This window comes from Diadema setosum, chromosome 13 (genome assembly GCF_964275005.1).
Source record: "Diadema setosum chromosome 13, eeDiaSeto1, whole genome shotgun sequence".
NCBI classification, from domain to species: Eukaryota; Metazoa; Echinodermata; class Echinoidea; order Diadematoida; family Diadematidae; genus Diadema; species Diadema setosum.
Window position 1 is genome coordinate 24,952,726 of NC_092697.1, and position 25,650 is coordinate 24,978,375.

The 25,650-nt window shown below is 38.5% G+C and overlaps 1 protein-coding gene across 1 annotated transcript in view; it reads right to left on the reverse strand.

Annotated features, from left to right (window-relative positions):
- LOC140237290 (cyclin-G-associated kinase-like) overlaps nucleotides 1-20,295 on the reverse strand; it is a 29,740-nt gene extending 9,445 nt beyond the window's left edge. Inside the window, exons 1-13 of the mRNA XM_072317232.1 lie at nucleotides 20,075-20,295; nucleotides 15,694-15,755; nucleotides 12,312-12,371; nucleotides 8,638-8,892; nucleotides 6,601-6,726; nucleotides 5,384-5,473; nucleotides 4,489-4,624; nucleotides 3,643-3,819; nucleotides 3,078-3,216; nucleotides 2,214-2,412; nucleotides 1,631-1,753; nucleotides 966-1,099; nucleotides 447-563 (exon numbers count right to left, since the gene is read on the reverse strand). Coding sequence (XP_072173333.1) covers nucleotides 447-563; nucleotides 966-1,099; nucleotides 1,631-1,753; nucleotides 2,214-2,412; nucleotides 3,078-3,216; nucleotides 3,643-3,819; nucleotides 4,489-4,624; nucleotides 5,384-5,473; nucleotides 6,601-6,726; nucleotides 8,638-8,892; nucleotides 12,312-12,371; nucleotides 15,694-15,755; nucleotides 20,075-20,201 — 1,745 coding nt within the window. The 5' untranslated portion in view covers nucleotides 20,202-20,295. The remainder of the gene's footprint in view (nucleotides 1-446; nucleotides 564-965; nucleotides 1,100-1,630; nucleotides 1,754-2,213; nucleotides 2,413-3,077; nucleotides 3,217-3,642; nucleotides 3,820-4,488; nucleotides 4,625-5,383; nucleotides 5,474-6,600; nucleotides 6,727-8,637; nucleotides 8,893-12,311; nucleotides 12,372-15,693; nucleotides 15,756-20,074) is intronic.
- Nucleotides 20,296-25,650: the final 5,355 nt, after the last annotated feature.

Here is a 25,650-nt window from a genome sequence, read left to right on the forward strand (position 1 = left end):
TGTTAGTGATTATTTAACCAAACAATGTTTTATTTGGCAATCAGATAGGAGGTATGTGGCCATGTCTACCATCTTCTTTTTTGAATACAAAGTATTAAGAATATAATTTTTACCCCTCAAAACACAGTCCTATAAGAGAGTTATGAAGGAAGGGTAAAACAGAAAATCACTCTGCTAAATAGTGCTGACGTCTCCCTCAATGATGAACTTCAAAGAAAGGGCACACTTCAGAATGGAGGATTCATTTTTCCAATTAAAGGTAAAATAAGGCATGACATAGGCAATACAGTGTTGATCAGAGAATGTGATATGCTCACGACATGATTAAAAGCTTAGAGTACAACACCACGTTAGATCTGGTGACTTTGATTATCATACAAACAGTATTGAAATGGGTGGTAGATGGCAGTGAAATGGGATTGGTAAGGAGAGAGCCCAAAGCTTGCCTCATCTTGTTGTAGAGCGGGACGGGAGAGAGTCTGAGGGTCTTCATGAGCAGCACTCTCTGGTGAGGGACGAGGGGTTTCTCTGGCGACAGCATCCCACAGATGTACTCCATGTATCTATTCATGAGCAAAAAGTACAACACACAACTGTAGGTTGGGAAATATGAACAGCACCAAATCATTTCTAGGTACGTGTATGAAAGCCTTCTTTCTCTGAGGACAAGGATTTAAAAAGTGCACCATACCAGACTAATTGATAGAACACCAAATGATCCATAAGTTATTACACATTGTTATCAAAATATCTTACAAGAGGTGATCTTCATATTGAGGAAATACATTCTTTTTGCAATTGGAAATTAATCTCAAAACATTACCATTTACATTGAGAGAACTACGGACATTGCTGCACAAAAGTGCATATCATGACTTACATCTACATCACAGTGAGCTAGTTACTACAAAAGTCTTGCACCCACAGATTGGAAGGGGGGGGGGGGAGGGGAACCTTCATCGTACCTTTTCTGCGATGGCGTGATACCAGGAGGCCCTCGCTTGACGGTGAACATGTAGAGACTGGTATCCACAGTCCCAAAGAGACGACAGAATGTGAAGAAAGCTGCTACCACAGTCGCTGTTGATGCTTTCCCATCCTGTGTGTGAAGATGACAGATGGACATTCATCAACAATTCTTGGTAGGTGGGACTTTTGGCAGGCAAATGCATTGGAAGGATTATACTTCGTATTTTCTTCCAAATAACGTATCATCATATGTTAATGTTTGGACTAACTCAAAAACTATGCACATATCAAATCAAATCAAAGCAAACCACACATACAGTGGGATGGCATAAACCTCTCAATGTAAGAACCCTGTTAAGTGCCCGCTGCATGCTTGAATCATCATGGGAATTACTACATTCACTGAAGTGAAAATTGAAGTGCATATTAAAGAGCAAATTTTCCATTCAATTGTAATAAAAACAATTCAACGCAAGAATCATTGATTTTGAACTTACAATTCATTGACAGATACTGAATATTCTACGGGAATGTCTACAATCAAAGAAAAAAATCAAACTTGTGTCTTGGAAAGGAATTCATCATAGCAGTTGCTAAAAGGCAGGCATGCAACAAATACATAAACAAAGTAAGAAAGTTCGCTCACTGTTCATTCACATACCTGGCAGTGAATGACGCATACATTCTTGGGGTCCCTCTGCATCCAGAGATACATGTTTCGACACACATGGTAGAGGAGAACTAAGTTGGGAGGTCTCTTAGCTGGAAAACCACAATCTGACACCTGGCAGAAAAAAGGTGAGAACAGAAAATTTGAGTATTAAAGCCAGTGGGAGACTGGAAGGGCACCTAGACTTTGACTGAAAAGTAGCAATATCACAACAACATCTGATATCACATCATAACATAGGATGGTTAACATGGTTGTTGGTTTTGTACAGTCACATTGCAGTGTTTGGGACACAATCAGAGTCAATCAGGTACTGAAATGAGATAAGCTTCACAATGACATTAAACACACTTGAACATAATAGATCTGAATAGCATTGCAGACACTCGGCTCTTTGAACTAGCTGCTGATGAGCAAACTATTTAGATGAGTAAATTAGTTTGAGTCCAGTACAATGCAGAGATCGTCCTGGGTGTTTACTTGATTTCATAACTCATCTTGTGATGTAAGTGCAATTTTTCTCTGTGGGAACTCTTGCGCCAATTTTATCACTCAAGTTGAGGAGAGGCTGTACCCTGTTCTCAAATTTGATTGGCCGGTACGTCCTCTGCGCTAGGTTGAAGACATGGTATCTGCCACTGTGCCTGGAGTCCAGAAAGCTGCGCACATCATCGATCCCGTTCTTGTAGGCAGATTCTATGCCCTCAGCAGGGAAGGACATGACGATGATCCGGCTGGTGATGTAGGTGATGTCCAGCTCCGACTTTGCATAGCTAGAGACAATCACAGCAGTAAAATGAGGAAAGTCAGAGTAGAGCTTAACTATAGATAATTATAAATATCAATGTTTCTCACTTTCTCTTGTTTACATCACTTAAATCATAAAAGAATGTAGGGCTTGAATACATACTACCACATACGTCTGCAAATCTCCAATCGAGACTGTATCGATAACTAAAGCAAGAATAAACCAATGTAATGCCTCTTACATCCTTCATAATTTGGCCATAAAGTGCACACTGCACAAAGTATTTGCAAACGACAAAGAGATTCTCCACTGGCCAAAGTAAAGTATGGTTCAAAGAAACTGAAAATATCTACCCTGATCCTTTACATCAAACTACATTTTCTGAATCAGGTTGCATGTGTACTGCTTCTGTTCAGTGTCATAGCTGCTAGACCCAATTGATCTCCTAACCCGTTGAGGACGGCTTTGATTTTGCTACAACACACACTTCCCATGGCCATAGACACTTGCCCGTGAATACTTGGGACTCGTCCTTAACGGTTTAAGACTATCATTTCACATTTTGGGTCAGTAAATATGGTATTAAAGTCATTTGTCGCTGTCTAGGGAACAGAAATTATTTGTGGTGTGATGTCATAATGGGATCAGTGATACCACTGTACATGTGGTTAGAGATGACAGCACACTAACCTTGCCACTGTCTGTGCCATTCTGCTGGATGTGTCCTTCAGGTTGCGCAAGAGATTTCCGCCAGCTCCTTTCACCATCCCAAGGAAGTTTCCGGCAGATGAATCGGTGACATCCTGCGGCCGCTGACCGACGTTATTTGCTGCAAGTAAGCAGAGAAGAGGGCTTCAAATATCAAGGGCCTCCTTGTCAAATATATCTCTTGTCAGCTACTACCCTCCTGAATAGTCATTAGTCACAACTCATTAGCACTGATTAAGGGCCAATAGTCATGTAACTGACTATTATACGTAATAGCTGTAGTAGGTCTAGGATCAGTCTGTCACAAATCCAAACTAGGTAATCACCACCGTCTTGCAATCAATCAAAAACAAGTCATCCAAACAAGGCAGTCATGACTACTACCGAGTCTATCAATAAAAGGTGCTGACAAGGCACTCACGAGTAGTCAAAGCTTATAGTCACAGGTACTGACTAAGCAACTATAACTGACCAGGGGTTAACTAGTCACAGGTCCCAATCAGGAAGCATGTGGTCAAGAGTCATTCACAAAAGGGTCAATATTCACCATCTCGTTCAGGTGGTCTCCTAGCTGGACTGCTGCCTGGTTGTGTGTGGTTGGCTCTTGTCAGGACCCTGAGGGGGCCCTTCAATGTCACACTACGGGCTGCTGCAATTTCCTGCAGCTGGGCTACGATGACTTCGACTGGCGGTCTGTCTCTTGGGTCAACCCTTAACATTCCACCTTCGGGAAATAACAAAACAAGAATATGAACATGAATTTGATTGTGATGTGAGGGATGTGCATTGTGTACCGAGGACGTGGGAAAAGGGGTTCTACTCAACACAAAAACAAAACAAAACTTTTGGGGTAAAGTTTCAATCTAGTCATGTGGACACAACACATTCTGTTTTATGATGCTTTAGGTACATGAAAATATCTCTTCCTACCTTCACACAACACACAGGTTTTATACCTGCACATGCACACAAGCAAATACACATACACACATGCAATAATGATCAAATGAACTTGCATGTTGTACACCAAATGAAATCATCACTCACTCTGGACTTGAGGGAAGACTTGCCTTAAATACAACATTTACAGTAATTGTTATTCTAATTTTTATTCTGATGCTAAAACATAAATATTAGCATAATACTTTCATGAAATGTAGAAAGTTTTCAATTGATTCACTGCATTAAAGAAAATAGATGACTTTAACATCAGATGAGCATTTTAATGAACATACGTTTACAATGATCAGAAGATATCTAACATGACACAGTCCATGCAAGCAATGCCCTAGGTTGATGCAGTAATTGAAATGTATCCATACAGAACCCCCACCCCCAAAAAAGCAAACAACACAGACAACAACGACAAATGTAGCAACTAGTGAGAACTCACGAATGATGTCATGCAGGATGGTAAACTCCTGGTCATCCTCAGGTATGGAGTAGTTTGCATTGATAATCCTCAGCTTGGCCGAGTCTTCAAAGGGGTGCTGTCTGAAGCACAGTGTGTACAGCATACAGCCTAGAGCCTGCAAGGAAGAGAGATGATGGTACAGAGAACATTGGCTAGGAGAATGAATTACACACTGTATTACTAAAAACACTGAGGTATACATAGGTGTATGTACAAGGTATGTGTAAAACTTACTCTGTGAATAATTACTGTACACCACATTAAAGCAAATTCTTTGAATATTTTTGCTGGACTAGTTCATTTTGTACTTCAATTCTTAACCCGTTGAGGACGGTTTGATTTTGCTACAACACATATTTCCCACAGCTTAAAGGGACTGTACAGTACTGGTTGAGGTGGGGATTCATGTTTTGAACATTCCTAAGTGAGATAATGAAAAGACTCTTATGAAATATGGAAGAGCATGTAATTTTAAGAAGGATTCAACGTTTATTTGATGAAAATTGGTTTTCAAATGGCTGAGATATCCAAAAAAGTGCTAATAATAAGAGGCGACATGCCACAACTTTATCAGGATCTCTTTGTTTCACCTTGTTTTTGGATATCTCAGCCATTTCAAAACCGTTTTTCATCGAATAAACTTTTGATACCCTTAGAACTGCATGCTCTTTGACATTTCATAGAGTGGTTTCTGAATATCTCGCAAAACGTTAAAAGCTAAATCCTCACCTCGACCAGAACTGTACACACCCTTTAAATCTCGGTCTTCTATGTGCATGGAAATGTGCCTGTTATCTTTTATAAGGAACTAGACATCCTCCATATTGAGCTATTCACTATAAATGGCCTCCATGCAAGTGGCAGGCATGCTTACCCATACATCCATAGCATGGTTGATTGGAAAGTTCTGATAGAGATCCAACATCTCCGGTGTTCTGTACATTGGTGTGGTGTGTCTTGCAAGCTGGAGGATAAAAGTCACAACCAATATAGTCACCTAATCATTATACATTTAGATTTGTGAATAAAGAAAAAATAAACAACCAACTACTGCACAATACAGCTACACACACACACACACACATAGTACACACTAGAGCAAAGATGATGGGAAAACTGAAACAGAATTGGAAACTGCTACCAAAAAGTAGACAATTGGAATTTACAACAATAAATGTAAAAGTGTACATATGTAGCTATTTGGGCATAACTCAACTGTTACCACATGTGGTAAGTGAAATAAATGTAAAATAACACTGCATTGAATCTCCTCTGACTGAATGAGATGGATGAGCCCAAAATGCTTCTGCAGTTCAAATTCTGCTTCAAGAAGACAAATATCCACGAATGACAGAACTCTTGCCTGTCTTCTTAAACATACATTTGTACATCAAAATCTTCTCAGCAGCTTTGACAGCAAAATTTATATAGACCTCTATACACAATCCCCTATCTATGTACTTGGCAAACTGGCATACATTTCCATATTTACATTATTTTTCAATTATTTAACCTGTGGAATAGTGTAACCTGATGTTTTGTGAAGGCAGCTTACAGGGACTGCAAAACCAAAAGGAAGCAGACTAAAGGAAAAGATAACATCTCTAAAAGACAACATCTCTATCTCTAAATCTCTCTCTAAGAGTGCCACACTTTCATTGAGTACCACAACTCACTTTCTCTAAAAAGACATGACAAGATATCATCACCTAATTACAAGGAAGACTGTAAATATCTACAGTACCACAGCTGTGACTCAAAAAACACAGGACAGACAAATAATAGGCCAATCAAGCACACACACATACACATATTATACTGTATAAGCTGTCATTTTCACGTACAGACATTTCCACCAATGAGGAGGTCACAGGCATTTTTGCGAGATGCTGCTTTCATGAATTGAAACTGATGCTATCACAAGTGCACTATTACCCTGGCGCACGGCGACACTTTTGTGTGTTGTTAAATTCGCAGTCCAATGGTCACTTGCGAAATTGGTGAAAAATTAAACCCTCGCAAAAATAACAGCTTATACAGTACTGCATCACTAAATTAACTGCTGACTTGTAGATTTAATGGCAAACATACCTCATCTTCCAGCATGCTCCTTTTGAGGGAGGACCAGGTGTCGTCCGGCTGGTAGGACTTGGTGGTGGCACTCCCAAAGTCACACAGCTTCAGGGTACCCTTGGCTCCTATCAAGAAGTTCTCCAGCTGAGACAAGAGCAGATTGAATCAGACGTCATCTTACAGGTATCCAGATAGGAGGATTATTAAGGGGAATTTGTTCATCTCTCCATAAATTTCCTTGTAAGACATTGTATCTGCATCTGTCATTACTAAAGGGCAAAAGACAGATTCTACTTTGAGAAGAACCATCTCTATATAACAAAGTTAAACATCATTAATCAATGACAACTGATTGCAACAATCATTTTATGATAATGATATAATCATCATTATCACAATGAAGATGTTATCATTATCATCATCATGACCCTCAGCATCATTTGCAACATCATGATGTTCTATAAACTTTATAAAAAATTTTACACAGCACCCCCACTAACATACAATGTACTAAAGTTCCAATTTCTACCCCTAAAGAAGAGAAAGAAGGGAACTATATCACTGTTATAATAATAACAGTAATAGCAATAACAATAATTCAGAGCTGCCAGCCATCAAATTTGTTGCGAGAGTCTACGGGGAATACCAAAATACTACCGAGCCCATTGAAAAAGAATTCGAGGGGGAAAAAATGAAGCTAATTTCAATAGTCAATTGACAAAAGGTTGAGGCATGACTCGTCTCAGCTATACAGAGAATGCAAGCACACATGCATGAGTGCACAACTATGGGATCCACATGTGTCACACGTGTTCTCTATGCATCAAAGCCTTAAAATCTGTGATGATACACTATGGCACTGTATTGATAAGCATGAGCACAAGTGAGCCACTGTAGTTTGTAGCTCCCAGTAGAACTTTGTATATTGCAGGGTATCTCCCCTAGGGTGTCAGTGGTGGGTTGATGGAGAAACCGTTAAAACTAGAACTCATGCACTGCTTCATCTCAAGCAGAAAAGAACACAAGTCTGGCTGTTGGAGTTTGGACATATTTAAAGCATCATTGAACAGGACACATGACTTTATTTCATGGCTATTTCATAAATGTACTTTCTGATTTTGTGATGTGATTTTCTGAGCTGCCAGGAGGAATTGACACACAACGGCGCTTTCATGAATATCTCCCCGGAGTGTCGGCAGCGTTTGATGGGGACACCATTACAGCCAGCTCCTCTCTGCACCGCTTTCACTCAAGCATAAATGAACATGAATCCAACTATCGGAAGAGATGCCATGAGATGATTTGTTCAGATTCTACTGCCTTCCATAAGTAACTGAACCTTCTGTAACTTTAAGATAATTGTTACAAATCCTTGAAGCCAGGACTGATTGCCATTTGAGCATGCTAGAGCATTCTTTGATTGAGACTTTTAAATACATTTTGTTGACTGAATTCAGTGCATCATTTAATCTGGACTTAGAGTCATGAACATGTGAATCTTGGCCTCACTATTAAAGATCAATAAAGGGTTACCAGTATATGTATGACTTTGAAGCTAAAGCAAGAGTTTAGAATGAGAAAACGTAGGTTTGCTGTCAGTGTTAAAGCAAGGTAATAGGTGAATGTGCATGACTGAATTTAATGTTACTACCATTCATTTGAGCAAGAACAATTACTTCATGCAGTGCGTGAGACATAGAGTGCTGTAATTGCAGTAGAAGAAATAACAAATAATTTTCAAGGAAAATTACAAATTTTGAAAGTGTTGAGTATTAATTTGTGCTTCCAAAGGTTGGCGGCTCTTGTCATTTGATGGCATCCACGAAGAAATAACACAGAAAGTAAAGAAATTCCAATATACTCAATGAAGCATTCAAGCTTGAATACTCTCCTGGCAGCAAACAATGATATAATTAAGCCGTTTAGTCCCTTCCATAAATATTTGGGCTAGTTAATTGACATTCCAAGTCTCCAAATTTGCCAGGAACACATCACACATTACAAGTACATGTACATTGTAAGTGATGCGGTCAGCAAACATAAAAGGGGGCTCACCTTGAGGTCCCGGTGGGTCACAGGAGGGGTCTGCTTGTGCATGTGCTGCACCGCCCGGCAAGCCTGGTAGAACACCTGCAGGACATCATCGCAGCTCAAGGGGGCGGGGTGACTGTTGATCACATCCACAAGCTGACCGCCTGGACACAGCTCCATGAGGAGCAGGTACTCCGACTGACCATGCTCCGATTCCTCCTTGCCGATGGAGGCGGCCGAGTAGAACTGGACGATGTTTGGGTGTCCAGAGAGTCTTTTCTGATTGACGGTGGATGGTCAAGTTCTAACAACATTTCTTGCAAAGAATGGAACTTTAGGCATCCATGCCACTTGTGTGATCATTTTTTTTTTTTTTTTTTTTTTTTGGGGGGGGTTGGTTGTTTGTACAAACCATATCTAGTTCTTTTTCACATCAATTTTTAAAACAAATGTCTTAACCTTTGTTTTCTAAACTTACTGTCTCTTTTCCATTATGACTAACAAGTGTATCTGTGGAAAGCAGAAAAGGTCCAAACACATAGCTGTTTCCAAGCACTTGACTTTGTGACAGATTTTCCCAAACATCTGGTATTCAAAGAGCTGTGAAGTGAAGTCCAATTCAAGCAATTTACTGTGTGAATCATGTTGATTCCCACCAACATTTGGCCAAACATGCAATCAGAAATGTTACTGCTCCACAATAAGCATTTATGTGTGGAGGAGTCTACTAATAAAATGTAATTTGAGTATGGGAACTGCAAACATGGAATGAGGTCATGACCATTACATTGACCTCTGACCACCGACCACTGCAAAGGCTTTTGACCAAAAGTGCAGTGCCCTGTCAATGTTCAAACACCTTGTGGGTAGAGTTAATGTGGTTAATTTAAAGCATAATCAAGTACTGTATACGCCATATATTTCTCGATTCTAAATTTTTGCAAATCGGGACTTCCCAACAATTTCACGAGTGGTTAAATTCGCAATCGTGGAGTCCTGTACTGAACAGAGAAATGTACGCATATTTGTCACATTCATATCGGCATTAGAGTCAATATTTTTGCGTGTTTTTAATTTCGCGAATAGCAGCTGACTCGCGAAATTCACGAAAAATAAAAACCTTGTGACATATTCACTGTATACAGTATAACACTCTCACATGTTAGAATTGATGTTTGCCAATGGACAAAATACATTTTATCTTCAAAAGTCACTTATTGTTGCAAGCGTATAGCCTTCAGACGCATCACCATCATACATTGTACAATGTACCTACAATTGTACAATGCAGTTTACTAAATCTGATACACTTTCCTGAGTTGGAGCACATAGACACCTAACTTGACATGTATGCCAATTATGAAATGTCTTTTGCATTTTGATGATGATGATGAAACAGCATTTATATAGCACCATTTATCTGTAGAAATATTCAAAGGCACCAAATCTTCAATATAGAGGTACATGCAAATAATTATTTGAAATATTGAATCTAATCTTGTTTTGCAAAGTGTCCAGCAGTTGGTAATATCACTAATGACAGCATGTGCAATGAACAACTTCTAGACCTGCACATACAGTGTATTAATCTTTTGTTTTTGGTCAGGTCTATGAACTGCTTTCACTATGCTCCGACTACCTGGTACGTTGATGTGTACAATATGTACATTTTAAAGGCCTCTCCCCAGACAAAAGAGCTATCGGTCCATGGACTAAATAGACCATGGTTCCCATCATCCGGGATTACTGATCCCATTCCACAGCATTCTCCCTCCTGGTGGGATTACACGTGGTAGGATTAACCACAGTCATGTGCAGTGCTGGAGCGGTTTAATCCAGGATTAGTCTTCACATATACTGCACAGACCATGCAGAAATTTGAAAAAGCGCTAAACACTACTGAGTATCAGTTGTGTGGCTTACTCACACACACACACACACACCCACGATTGTACATAAAATCAAGAGGATACATAAATCCCCATGCGAGTGTGCACGTGTATGACAGAGCAATCCTAACATCACCACTCCAACTAAGCAGTTCTATACTTTGTAGAACCACATTTGAATAATATACAGTATTCATCGCATAATCGGGCATCTGATAATCGGGAACCTCGCTTAAATGACATACGCTTCCCAGAAACATTTCCAATGCACGTTATTTTCACTGGATAATCGGGCGGGGACCTCTGATAAACGGGACAATTTTTCTTCAAGCGATCTTTGATTTTGTTGATATTTTACACAAAAAATCTACCAAAATACCACAACAATATTTCAAAGATTCCCTATCAGTTGTCGTTTACATCAAACTTACAAAGCAAGCTTCGGACTGGTGTGTCTTGACCTCCGTCCATCCAGTACACGTACATTTCAGCTCGCTGCCCGCCTTCGCTTTTCTGTACATGTGTATATATGGCGAGCCAGATCGCTACAACACATGTACAGTGCAGTGATTGCGGCAAGTAAACAATCAAGCCGTGATGATTGAATGATTGAAGGACTTTTCATTGACGTTCCCACATCAGTTCTGGGTAATCATTTCCCATGGTAGGGCCTAACTTGTGGATATGTATTTATACAGAACGCCCTACGTGTCCAAGAATTCTACGAATGTTTAAGAAAGTGCTAGCTTTTAATCCACATATTTTGTGTTCGAAGAGAGGTGACAGAAGAAGAGCCCGGTTGCGACTACTCTACATCATTGCGAGAATGCAGGGACAGCTAGAGGGTCGCGCCGAGGGGTAGCGTGGTTGTGTATTCATGTACATGTACAGTACGTCAGTATGCATGTGTGTTTGTGTGTGTGTGCACTACATAATGTACATGTCGTATGCCGTTAGTGTATGGTGAGTGCTCATCGCGAAATCGGGCACCCCGCTTAAAGGGGCCGTGTTTGCTACTCCCAACCTGTCCCGATTATGCGATGAATACTGTACTATAATGTATTTCATACTAACGGTATCACTTTCAAAAGTGGGCAGTTTCCATACACGTGATGTCATTACTGGTATATGGGATCTCTCTATTCCTGAAAACAAGGCATCTCATATGTCCTTGCAAGGCTATCAAATTGCCTGACTCTTACATGTATTCATAATGCAACATGGGATCTCCCCATGGCTGATAATAACTTTTGCTTGCTCACTTTTCTTAACAATCATTGCATTTCTTTTTCCATTTCTCTCACAATCAAATGCTGATTTTTCGAAGTATTTTACATCAAACTTGCAAAGATAAAAGAGAATTATGCACAAAAAATGTGTGAAAATTGTTCTTCGAATCATGTTCCACAGAATGCGAATACACACTTCAAAATGGGGTCTGTAAGTCCTATAAGATGAAAGGACACACCAACTCATGTGTCATACAATACATGATACAACACATAAATTATATTTTAATGCTGGGTTTATTTGTTTGTTTTATTGTTGTTGTCAATGTTGCTGCTGTTGTTGTTGCTTTTGTTGTTAGGGGTGCCAAATGTATACATGTACATGTACATGTACATGTGTAGTAGTAAAAGTTATAATCACAGCACTTATAAATTTCTAGTTTAAATTGTTTTATCATACAAATTACATGATTAATGATATCTCATCTCCAGGACTCAGTTAACATACAACGTACATGTATGCCACAAAAACAAAAAGAAATGTACACGGCAAATAAGCATTTCATCAAAGAAAGGATACAAGCGTAGTTATTTCTTGAAGAATCTCTTTTGATTTCTCTTCATCATTGGCCAGGAGTCTCTGCAAAGGAATTGAAACAAGGAAAAGTAGAAATTACGCGGTGCGTAATATATGTCCCCGCCGGAAGTAGCATTTAGTAGCAAAATGTACAATATAGGTAAAAAGATCAAGGTCAAAGGTCAAAGAAGTCAAAGGTCAAAATTCTATGTAGAAGTTTTGAAGCCCTCACCTAGTGCCATCACATAAAGCAAACGGAATCGAAATCGGGTTAGAAATGGCGAAGGAGTAGCATTTTGTAGCCAATGTACAATATAGGTAAAAAATCAAGGTCAAAGGTCAAAGAAGTCAAAGGACAAAATTCTGTGTAGAAGTTTTGAAGCCCTCACCTAGTGCCATCACATAAAGCAAACGGAATCGAAATCGGGTTAGAAATGGCGAAGGAGTAGCATTTAATAGCAAAATGTACAATACAGGTCAAAAATCAAGGTCAGAGGTCAAAGAAGTCAAAGGTCAAAATTCTGTGTAGAAGTTTTGAAGCCCTCACCAAGTGCCATCACTTAAAGCAAACGGAATTGAAATCGGGTTACAAATGGCGAAGGAGTAGCATTTTGTAGCAAAATGTACAATTTAGGTCAAAAATCAAGGTCAAAGGTCAAAGAAGTCAAAGGTCAAAATTCTGTGTAGAAGTTTTGAAGCCCTCACCTAGTGCCATCATATAAAGCAAACGGAATCGAAATCGGGTTAGAAATGGCGAAGGAGTAGCATTTTGTAGCCAATGTACAAAATAGGCAAAAAATCAAGGTCAAAGGTCAAAGAAGTCAAAGGTCAAAATTCTGTGTAGAAGTTTTGAAGCCCTCACCTAGTGCCATCATATAAAGCAAACGGAATCAAAATCGGGTTAGAAATGGCGAAGGAGTAGCATTTTGAAGCAAAATGTACAATATAGGTCAAAGGTCAAGGTCAAAGGTCACAACTGAAATTCTTTATAGAAGTTTCAAAGCTCCCATGTAGTGCTATCATATAAAGCAAACAGAATCAAAATCGGGTTAGAAATGGCGAAGGAGTAGCATTTTGAACATTTTGATCACACACGGACGCACGGACGGACGCACGGACGCACGGACGGACACACGGACGCACGGACGCACGGACGCACGGACGGACACACGGACACACACACGTACGGAGCCCGTTTCATAGTCCCCTGCTCGAACTCGTTCGGCGGGGACAATAAAGGTTAGGGCATGAAAACATTGGCACTAAAAGCACATGATTGATGGTGCATACTGTTACAATCTCTAGATAGATAACGTAGTGTACAAATAACCTACTCTTGCTGTCAGGTTGAAAGTTGTTTTTCTGTTGTTAAATGCAAAACAACACTGTACACTGAAAATTTCTTGGCAACAACAAATGCCTCGAGGCATCTGACCCCACCTTAATTACTGCTTTCAACATGCTGCTGGTAGCTGCAGGTCCCCCCCCCCCCCCCCTTATATAGGCTCAGTCAGAATTTACCCAAATCTGTTTCAGTCAGATTCGACTACACAATTGCTGAACAGTACATCCTCTTTATGTCTCAGAGAAAAAAGACAAGTCTGGAACATGACATGTGGGGTCAACATTAATAATCAATCACCTTGGACGAAGTCAGGACACATCTTCTCACACACACAAAAAGAAAGAAAAGAAAAATACTGATGGTGTCTTAAAAGAGCCCTGGGTTCTATGCAACAGAAAATATCCACATACATGTACACATGTACACTTGTAATTCACAACAATTTTCACTTGTTCAGCAAAGGAAAACAAAAATCGAAGAACAGCCGTATATCTCGTAGCTCATGGTGACATCAAAATCTAACTTGTACATTTGTATCTCACACAGCAACTTTCACTGAAATATATCAAGGATGGATGTTACTATGTTCACAATATTTTCACATGAATAAAGACATCACAACTATATACACGTGTACATGTACACAGAATAAAACAAATAAAGAGAGTGTAAATGAATATTTTTGAAATGGCTAATCTATTTAGAGCACTCCAGTATAGATGGAAGAATTCCCCTGTCACAAATTAAATGGGTATCTGGTAAATCAATTCCATATATCAGTTGATTTTAATACTATGTAGGCCCCTACAGTTTGGTATAAAGTGGGTTATATAGTAAAATGCACAATACGTATAGCAAACCAAATGGAATAAAGTTTCATGAAATTGAATATTAATAAGGTACTACTGACATACAGTACGTACAGCACGTAAAATGATGTTGTCACCATCTTACAACTTTCTTGTTTACGTACAGGTCAACCACAAACTTATGAATCCATGACTTGATCACCTCATCTACATGTAATTTGAATAATGACTTGAGTATCATGTGCTTGCAACTTACATTGTACATCACTGTTTCATAAAAGCGATTAGAAGAGTCCATACCTCACTTATTTTAGGTCTGAATTTGATGTTGCATTTTCCACTTAATGGAGTTGCTTTGTGGCTTTTGGGCATCTACCACAAAAATTTACCTTTGTATAAAAAGCTGCTCATTGTTGCAGTGGGTTCTACAAATATGGTAGATGCTGCAATTTCCAAAACCATTACAACAATTTCTATCAGCCATTGCTGCTGACAACAAATATCATTACCAATAGTCAGAATACCAACTGGTCACTGATTGGCTGAAACATGAATCACATGATTGTAACAACCATTTGTATCTAGCTCTCCCTAGGACAGGACATTCTTGGGGTCGATTTCCCATGGGAGAAATTTAAGCGAGTGCGAGTATATATGGCATAGAACTTGAGTTGGAAGCAATGCATAGGGCAAGCATTATGAAAATGCATGGTGTAGAAACCTCTGTATGCATGAGGCACAAAAACAATTGAGTTACAAATACAATGTATGTGTAGGATAATGGTTATCTGCAGCATGCTTGACTGCATCTGAACTTCAAACTGATTTTCTCAAAACTTTTTTTTTTTAGGTTTGGCTTTTTTGTTTGTTTTTCTTTTCTTTTCTTTTCTTTTTGCTTTTTGTTTTGTTTTGTTTTGTTTTGTTTACAATTGTTTACAATTTCTGTAGCAAATCTTGGGACATGGGTTTAACAAATTCTGTATGCATCACTTTGAAGATTAGGTTCTGGAGAATTTCACAATTTTCGATATGAAATCAGAGAACCTGTGATTTGTGACAAAAAGACATTTCATAAAGATAGGTCACAAATAATTTTCTAGGTTTAAAGACATTCAATCATGCTTCCTTAGATTCATTTTTATGATCCACTTATACACTGTATACTTTCACTGAAAGGCACCTTTTCACTAGAATTTTGTCCTTCTGCACAAAATGATGTACACACACATACCTTCAAAGCAAACTCCTTTCCTGTAGAGCTCTCTTGAGCAACAAACACAAAAGCAAAGCCACCTAAATGGGGAGACAAGAACATGGCATGAATTATCATATGATTACGACTCTTATTGGCATTACAAAATGTTTAAGTAATTGCACTATATGTATTTGAAACTAATTTGTGCCCCTTGCCCCTGCAAAAAAAAAATGTGATTCAGTTTCAGTGGCACTATCTTTTTAATACAAAGTACAAACAGCAGCTGTTTAAACAAGGAAAAGTAGAAATTATGCGGTGCGTAATATACAATGTTCCCGCCGGAAGTAGCATTTTGTAGTAAAATGTACAATATAGGTCAAAAATAAAGGTCAAAGGTCAAAGACGCCAAAGGTCAAAATTCTGTGTAGAAGTTTTGAAGCCCTCACCTAGTGCCATCACATAAAGCAAATGGAATCGAAATTGGGTTAGAAATGACGAAGGAGTAGCATTTTGTAGCCAATGTACAATAGGTCAAAAATCAAGGTCAAAGGTCAAAGAAGTCAAAGGTCAAAATTCTGTGTACAAGTTTTGAAGCCCTCACCTAGTGCCATCACATAAAGCAAACGGAATCGAAATTGGGTTAGAAATGGCGAAGGAGTAGCATTTTGTAGCCAATGTACAATATAGGTCAAAAATCAAGGTCAAAGGTCAAAGAAGTCAAAGGTCAAAATTCTGTGTAGAAGTTTTGAAGCCCTCACCTAGTGCCATCACATAAAGCAAATGGAATCGAAATCGGGTTAGAAATGGCGAAGGAGTAGCATTTTGTAGCCAGTGTACAATATAGGTAAAAAATCAAGGTCAAAGGTCAAAGAAGTCAAAGGTCAAAATTCTGTGTAAAAGTTTTGAAGCCCTCACCTAGTGCCATTACATAAAGCAAATGGAATCGAAATCGGGTTAGAAATGGCGAAGGAGTAGCATTTTGTAGCCAATGTACAATATAGGTAAAAAATCAAGGTCAAAGGTCAAAGAAGTCAAAGGTCAAAGGTCAAAGAAGTCAAAGGTCAAAATTCTGTGTAGAAGTTTTGAAGCCCTCACCTAGTGCCATCACATAAAGCAAACGGAATCGAAATCGGGTTAGAAATGGTGAAGGAGTAGCATTTTGTAGCAAAATGTACTATATAGGTCAAAGGTCAAGGTCAAATGTCACAACTGAAATTCTGTGTAGAAGTTTCAAAGCTCCCATGTAGTGCTATCATATAAAGCAAACAGAAGCAAAATTGGCTCGTAAATGACAGAGAAGTAGCAAATTGAAGATTTTGATCACACACGGACGCACACACGGACGGACACACGGACGCACGGACACATACACGTACGGAGCCCGTTTCATAGTCCCCTGCTCGAACTCGTTCGGCGGGGACAAAAAGGGAAAAATCACTATCAAGAATACTGAAATTATATAGACGGATATAGAAGATGATATCTTGATACCTATACTTTGATTGATACTTTTACTTGTTCCTTATTTCCTCTCAACTCATTTCTGTTGACAAATCATGCCTACATGTAGATTAAATCAGGCACTTGCAACTGCTTCACTACCAGTGAGTACCAGTAATTTCAAATTTACAAACTTGTACAATGTACAAAGGTACCGTTAGTGCACCAGTTTTCGACAGGACCCAGATTTCGACACCCAGCAGATAATTCTTATCAAATTTCATACTCAATACAAATGTCTGACTTCAGCAATCAACCAAGTTGTCAATCACATTTCTAGTCTTATATAAACACCGTTTGTCACTTGTCATCATAATCCGACGGTAGAATATTTAGAAGAAAAGCAACACAGTGTCAGCAGAAATGTTGATGTCAGCCATTTTTAGGGGTTCAAAACAATGACGCATTTTGTATACATCGCCGTAAAATGAAATTCACCCATGCCGGTTATCTTACTTTAGTATCAGTCTGTTTGCCAAAACCTGATATTCGATTTCATAATCGTCTTTAGTAATTTCATGGCTGATTTCGTGATAAATAAGCAAACTTCTAGAAAGCGTTGGCTTTGAGAATGTGGCACCAGATTTCGACATTCCCATATTAAGACACGTTATAGAGGAAACAACAAGTTCTTGCGCTGGTATGATTGCTGGTTTGCATCCACAATGCAGTGTACGCGTACTGTACGCGCCATGTGATTTATGTGTGATGCGCGCTGTGATTGTGTCGAAAAATGATGCTGGGTGTCGAAATCTAATGCCAGTGACGGGGAGCGGAATCGCTTAAAAATTGAACACGAGTGCATTCAAATGGGAATTCCCTCAAGGCATATCATTTTTGGCCTTTGTAGCTCAACTTCATATCGAAATTCCTAGGTAAAACGGTGCAGTATTGATGGTAAACAAGAAATGTGCTAAAGTGTCGAAAACCGGTACCCTAGCTGTACTTCATACATGTACATCCATGTACATGTATGTACTGTATTGCACGACATTTTTAATCCACCTACATGTACATGCCTGATATCAAGTTAGGGCTGAACTTTGCATTTGCTTCTGACCAAATCCAAAGGTTCAGGTGATACTATTTTCAGCAGAATGTGCGCCTCTGCCAGGAATACACATGTACCCCGTACGCATAATTTACTATATACACAGCTAAGTCCCTGTAACGCATGCTCCGTGCATGGCGTCTGGTCAGGTTATAGTAATGTACGCATAGTTTCTACAAATAACGAATAATGTTAAACAATGAGTAGCGCGCCTAAAACTGCCAGGTATCTAGGCCCTTATTCGTTATTTTGGCTTGCACTTGACCATGTTGACAATGACGATGTTTCTTGCAATAAATAATTTCATTTTTTAGATATAACGTTAGATCTTCTACGACCAAAGTTGCTTTGAAATTAGGCCTGCATTGTACACATTGTAGAGAAGCTGACTGAAGTGAAAACATAGAATGAAAAAAAAAAAAAAATTCTGTAAAATTCTGAATTTGTAACCCAAACGGGTACTAACGTTAGTGGTAGACTCTAACCATGTCAATGCTAGCATTAGCAATGTTGAATAAGCTACCTGCCCTGTAACTACACGCAGCCGCTGTCGCGAAGCGACGCGGCTGCACCTGTATTCCTTCGCAGACGTTGTCATTTTTCAGTGTGGTTGTGCAACTCCTTCATGAATATCTTTATTAATCATGGAAAACTAAAATACAAGGAATTATCGTAATCTATGATAATCATTCAATAATCGGTATGCGATTTTTTGTTTAATTACGTCAAAAACTCACCGAAATCTGTGGGTGAAATCAGGTCTGTAAACGTCCTTATTGCTTCACTCCTCATCTGCGTGTTATTTGAATGGCATTCACTCTCGTATACTACAACGAACGTACAACGTAGGTAGTCGGAGAGCTAGAGGGCGCCTCTCCGACTACCTACTTTGTACGTTGTAGTACTATACGAGAGTGAGTGCCATTCATAATAACACGCAGATGAGGAGTGAAGCAATAAGGACGTTTACAGACCTGATTTCAGCCACAGATTTCGGGGAGTTTTTGACGTAATTAAACAAAAAATCGCATACCGATTATTGAATGATTATCACAGATTACGATAATTCTGTGTATTTTAGTTTTCCACGATTAATAAAGATATTCATGGAGGAGTCGCACAACCACACTGAAAAATGACAACGTCTGCGAAGGAATAGAGGTGCAGCCGCTGTCTCTACAACGGCTGCGTGTAGCTACCTGCCCTGCTGTGCTGGTCCCCCTGCCCTGGCCTGGATTATATACGTGTATGACCAGCAACGGCTGATATGTACACGTGTAAAGTGATACCGGCATTAAAGGGATGGTGCAGTAATCCAGTATTGGTGGAGATGAGAACTGGGCTTTTAACTTTTTGCGATATAAAATTTACCTAGAAAACACTTATGAAATAGTAGAGAGCATACCATTCTATTAAATAAACGTTAAGACTCAGAGTCAGAGGCATTCAAAGTTTATTTGATGAAAATTGGGTTTGGAATGACTGAAACATCCAAGAACAAAGTAAAACAAAGCGATCGTAAAAAAAAAAAGTGTGGGTCCCACACTTTCAGAATCGCTCTGTTTTGGATATCTCAGCCATTTCAAAACCAATTTTCATCAAATAAATTTAAATGTTGAATTCATGGAGTTAATTTTAGGCTACCGTACATGCTGTTTCATATTTCGTTAAGAGGTTTCTCATTATCTCACCCAAAAATGTTAGAAACCTGAAATTAGGTCTCAAACAAAACTATATGATCCCTTTAATTAAAGTGGCAAATTGCTGGGCAGCATGCAGCCTTGTCTGACAAAACAAAAGAACACGAAACAACAGTGCTTCAACTCTAACGTTAGACCCGTCTATTATTGAGTCCTGTTCTCTTACCCTCAGCAATCACTCGCTTCACTCGCAACTTGGTCTCGCCGAGTTCCACTTGCTGTCCAACAAATTCACTCCCCCTATCACTTTGGCCCCCGAGGAGCCCAAAAGCAGATCTAAACAGATCAGACATTATAAAGCAACAAACTTGTTCAGTAAAATGTTCGAAGATATCTCCGGCATAATTATGGGATTACATTCATCAGATCATTGAAGTCCCTGCCAGATTTCTGTATCACCAAATACCGGCGCTATCAAGACGAATACACGGAATACTAGTATGCTGTGCATGCATGATACACATACGACCCGGCGGCTGCATACGATACCAGTACACGTACATGATTGGGGATTGTATCCCCATGTCAGTCATACACACATGACCTTTGACGTCGAGCTTTTGCGGTGGGAGGGTGCTATGAATGTGTGTTTTGCTATAGCGCCATCTACCTTTACTTCTTGGGGAATATGAACAACAGTGTTGTTTTCAAGAATCTCTTATTACATCGTAGTATTAGTAATGTGAAATACATGTAGTATGAATTGTTAGGTGATCCGAGTATCCTCTCGGATCACCTTCTGTATCTGTACGGATTCTTTCTTTTTTTTCTTTATTTCTCCCCAAAATTTGTGCAGAGGTTAACTCAGAAAGTGCTATGCCTATGAAGTTCAAACTTATACCATGTATGCATCATGTCCCAAAGACGACAAATCTAATGTATCATTGTGATCAGTCGACCGTGACGTCACTATGACGTCATTATATGAAAACACATTTTCATGCATATCTCATTAATGGAATTGTATATTTCAATGAAATTTACGTCACATATATTTCAAGCCAAGCGCATTTTAATCATATCCTCAAAATTTATTTTTATTTCAAAACGCGCGCGTACGCGCGCGTTGAAATATTTGTATGCTCAAATCCAGCTCAAATTTTTTTTGCACACGTTTCAGACCATTTGGAGCATTTTTTGAAAAATTGAAAAAATCGGACGGACGCGTACGCGCGCGCACATATACGCACGCACAGCTAATATGAAATAGAAATTTTCAATTTTTTCACACGGATCGGATGTCCGAAATGTCAAGGAATATTTCTACCAAGTTTCAAGTCGATCCGACTCAATATGACGTCATACGGGCCCGTCAAATTCAAAATTCCGCGCGTGCGTCAATGGGGATACACAGTGCAACTATGCCAAAAAACCGCCAATTTTAAATCGGATTTTACTCGTCAGGATGGACGGTAACCCCCCATTTTCTTTACATATTCTGAAAGGTGATGAGTTGTACATGTCATTTCATGGACTGGCTATGCTGATAAAATGAGTAAAAGATAACAAATTTCTTAATAAAGTAAAAAAAGTAAATTTTCAAAATGACGTCATCAAATTTCAAGTTTACTCGAGCGTATCTCACTAATCCTTTGCCAATTTTCACCCAAATTTCAATATGTTGTAGCTTATTTAATGTTCTTTCATAAATGTATTTAAACAATTTTGATTTGATGACGACATTACCTCGAAAAAATGGATTGAAGGTAACCTTGTCAAATTTGACCAGTTTACGTGTAATCTCTATGGGAGTGCAATTTTTATGGAAATGAAAATTGACATGACTATCTTTATCGAGCACTAGCTCACTTATGCTTCGGTGAATTTCTCTAAGATTTTATCATGGTGTAGCTGAGATGTAGGGCTATCGTAAGTGTGCCCTTTGTTTTTTCATACGTTGTCGGGATCACGTGAAAAAACTTGGTTGAAATTGAAGTTTATCTTCGATGTATTGCAATATTTCTTTCTTTTTGCATTTTTTTTGCAATAACTCAAGAAAAACAGCCCCTATCACCTTCATATTTTGCACATGTTTAGTTCATGTCACGAAAATTATTTCATAAAATTACAACTACTTGATCAGACGCCATCTTGGGTATGTAAATTAGGGTCAAAGGTCATAAATGTTTCATCCTGTATCTTGGTGAATACATGTCCTATCTTTCCCATATTTTGCACACGTAAAGACTATGTTACAGGAATCATTTCATAAAATAACCACTTTTTGCTCAGATGCCATCTTGTCTGTGCAAAGTGGGGTCAAAGGTCATATGTACTTCTTTTTCTATCTTTGCTATGACGTGTTATCTCTATGGGAGCGAATTTTTTAGATGTGAAAATTGACATGACTCTCTTTATCGAGCACTATCTTACTTATGCTTCGGTGAATTTCTCTCAGATTTTAATATGTTGTAGCTGAGACTTTGCAGTCTCAGGACTCGAATCATTGATTAAAAAAAAGATCGGATCACCTTAATTTGTCAGTGATGACAAATTACAATCTCTAGTTTTTATATAAATTATACCACGGGACTTTACCCTGAGAGTTTCTGGTTAAAACTATGGACAGAGGTGACCCCAAATAGTACTATGCACCGAGAGCAGCCCCGAAAGAGTACTTTTGGAGGCACCGAGCCAACTGTATTGAAACCAGAAACTCAAAATTAGGCAGAGTTGATATAATATATTATTGTTTTATATTTTGGATCTAAAATTTAAACATAGAAGGGAAATAGTGACGTGAGAATTCGACATTTTAGTATGAGTGCAATGTTATGGAGGGATCCCACACTGACCGTACGAAGCTGCCCAGTTGTAATAATATTATTGCTTTTTGTTGTCAAAAGTGTTTTGTTAAGAAATTGTTGCTTTTTACAGAGTAACGACAGGAAGCAGCGCGCGATGTCAGAATTGCTTTGTGACATAATATCACAAATAATAAATACCATATGGAAGATATTGTCATAAAAATTTTAAATAGTATTCAATGGAGAATCACGCATGCCAATATTCTGGCAAAGCAACGGGGGGGGGGGGAGGGGTTAGAATTGGTTTGTCAGCCAATCAGCCCTAGAAGTGGAACCAGAATTTTTTTTTTCTTTTTTGCTTGATAGCTGATGAAATCCGGAAGTGGCACAGAAAAGTTTCCTTTTTTTTTTTTTTTTTTTTTTTTTTTTTTTTTTTTTTTTTTTTTTGCTTACTTGTGCATGCTTGCTTGATTGATTGTCAGCCGATCAACCCCGGAAGTAGCGCCAAAAGAAACGTGCGGTGCAATTTTGCTTGTCAGCTGATCAAACCCGGAAGTGGCACCAGAAATATAATCTGGGCCCCTCAGATCACCTTTAAAAACGTGTACCTGGTAGCGCCGGCCCTGATTCTTAATAGATCAAATGTTCACTGTTGCATTAGAAAAATTCTTCTTTGGTTATGCCTGCATGGTACTTTGATTATCATACCCTGTAAAAACAGTCATTTTCTTCAGTAGGCCTATCGCTACATTGTCCAACTGAATGTAAGGCAGGGACTTTGTGTTGTGATGACCTGCCCCACTTGGAAATTGTACATCTTCAAAGGGACAAAGGAACAGAGGCTGTCCTGTTAGGCAGTCCGTCAGTTTTCTGTTTTTAAGAACATACTGAAATTTTGTCTTTTGTACACCTATAGTGAAATGTGAGATAACATGCTGCTGTATTATATAGTTCGTCATTTTATTCATTGCATTAACATGTTTATTCTGTACTAAGATATGAAATGTTTTGATGGCTGATATGTTCTGCATACCAGGTATTCATTCTGCTCATGACAAGTTATTATTCCCATTCCTGGTTAAATCAAAACTGAAAACAAATCTTTTGTCATCCTCACAAAAACAAACAAATACATAGAAAATTATCTTTTGTCATTTGTCATAAGAATAAACAAACAAATAAGTAGATTATAAATGAAAACTATTTTCTATGATAATCACTAGAGTTTGTGTTTTATCATAAGCCAAATTTGTATAGAATTTTAAGCTCTTACTCTTACCTTCGTGACCTTCCCATTGTTGTAGCCACTTGTTTTTGTTTTTCTCCCTTTCTTTGTTATGCCTATTATTATCTTTAGTTTGTTTTTCTGCCTGTTCCATCCCTGCTTTCGTTCTTGTCCTTGTCACAGTCCTTTTTTATTTTCTGTTTGTTTCGCCTGACGTCAGGATATCAAAATTTTCACACATGGAGTCCTTGACGGATCTTGAGATGCCCTCATTTTAGCTATAAGGGTAATTCGCAAATTTTACAAGTTTCCTTGTGAATTCCTCTTTTCCATAAGTTACATGATAAGATTGTTTTGCTTACTTGTTTATCTATCTGAAAACCAAAGTTAAATGTTATAATGTATCCATGTTTTGTTGAAACTTATGTGATTCAAAGTTCCTTAAAATAGGCCTATCATATACTCATGTTAGCGTTATGTACATTGCTTTGTATACTTTATATGGAAATAATATCATTTGCATTGAATTGAATCTGTAAACACGAATACAATTCATGATAGTGTATGAGCGTTAAATTGCCTTTCTAATTCTTATGAAATAGCCATTCTAGATTTGTGATAGATCTGATATTTAGTAACTCTCAGTAGGCCTGCAAGATCAACACTAGTGCCTCCACGTTGTAGGCCCTACAATTCATTTCCCCTATTCTGTTTTCTTTTCTTATCCGTATTTCTACTTCCTCTTTATCAATCTGACGTTATTCTTCTTGACGACTTGCAGCAATTTTCTCAGGTGATCATTGTTTAAACACTGCCGGTTTTTGTTGGTTTGTTTATTTTTGCAAACCAAGTCGTCTTCCACTTTTGTCTTTTAAACTTCCTTGCTAACAGAAATGTTCCTGTTATCATTCATGAAAGTATTGTTTCCGCTCTAGTTGAAAGAAATAATAAACTTCACGCCCCATCCCTATTTCATTATTATTATCATTATTATTATCATTGCATAACCCAACGATATATAGGAATTCATAGGGTCTAATCACTTTGACCCCTCCCCCACTTTTTTAACCCGGAAGTGGCATGAGAAAAACAAAACAAATCAAGTAGGACTTATAGTTTCTTTTGCTTGTTAGTAGTCGATTGAAAGTTGCACCTGCAGAGTGCGGGAAGGCCTTTTTGTTTGTTTGTTTGTTTGTTTTTTTTTTTTGTTGTTGTTGTTTTTGGCTTGCTTGTTAGCTGATGAACCCGGAAATGGCATCAGAAGATTGCGCTGAAGGCCACCCCCTCCCCCTTATTTTTTTTTTTTTTTTCAGCTGTCGATGAAACCCGGAAGTGGCACCAAAAATATCTACTTTAAAAACGTGGCGCCGCCCTTGAACTTGAAATTTGATTAACAAACTAGTTATTATTAAATCACAAGAAAGAAATGTATCACAGGATCCAAATGTATGTTATTATGTATGAATGCCCTAATGAGTTAATAAAAATGTACCGTTGGTACAGAAGGCCCTTAATCGACAATTCATTAGTGTGTATACTGTGTGTGTAATTAGTAATAACATTTTAATGTTAATAAAACTTAAATCAACATCAGTGATATTGTTATCGCCCTTGTCATCATCACCGTCATCGTCATCATGATCTTCATCATCCTTGTTTATCTTGATCCGCATCAAATGCTGCATAGGGACAAATAAATTGCATTTTCTGACTTGGCTTTCCATACAGAGTCCAGTCAATCATCGACATCGACCGATCGTCTGGAATCTA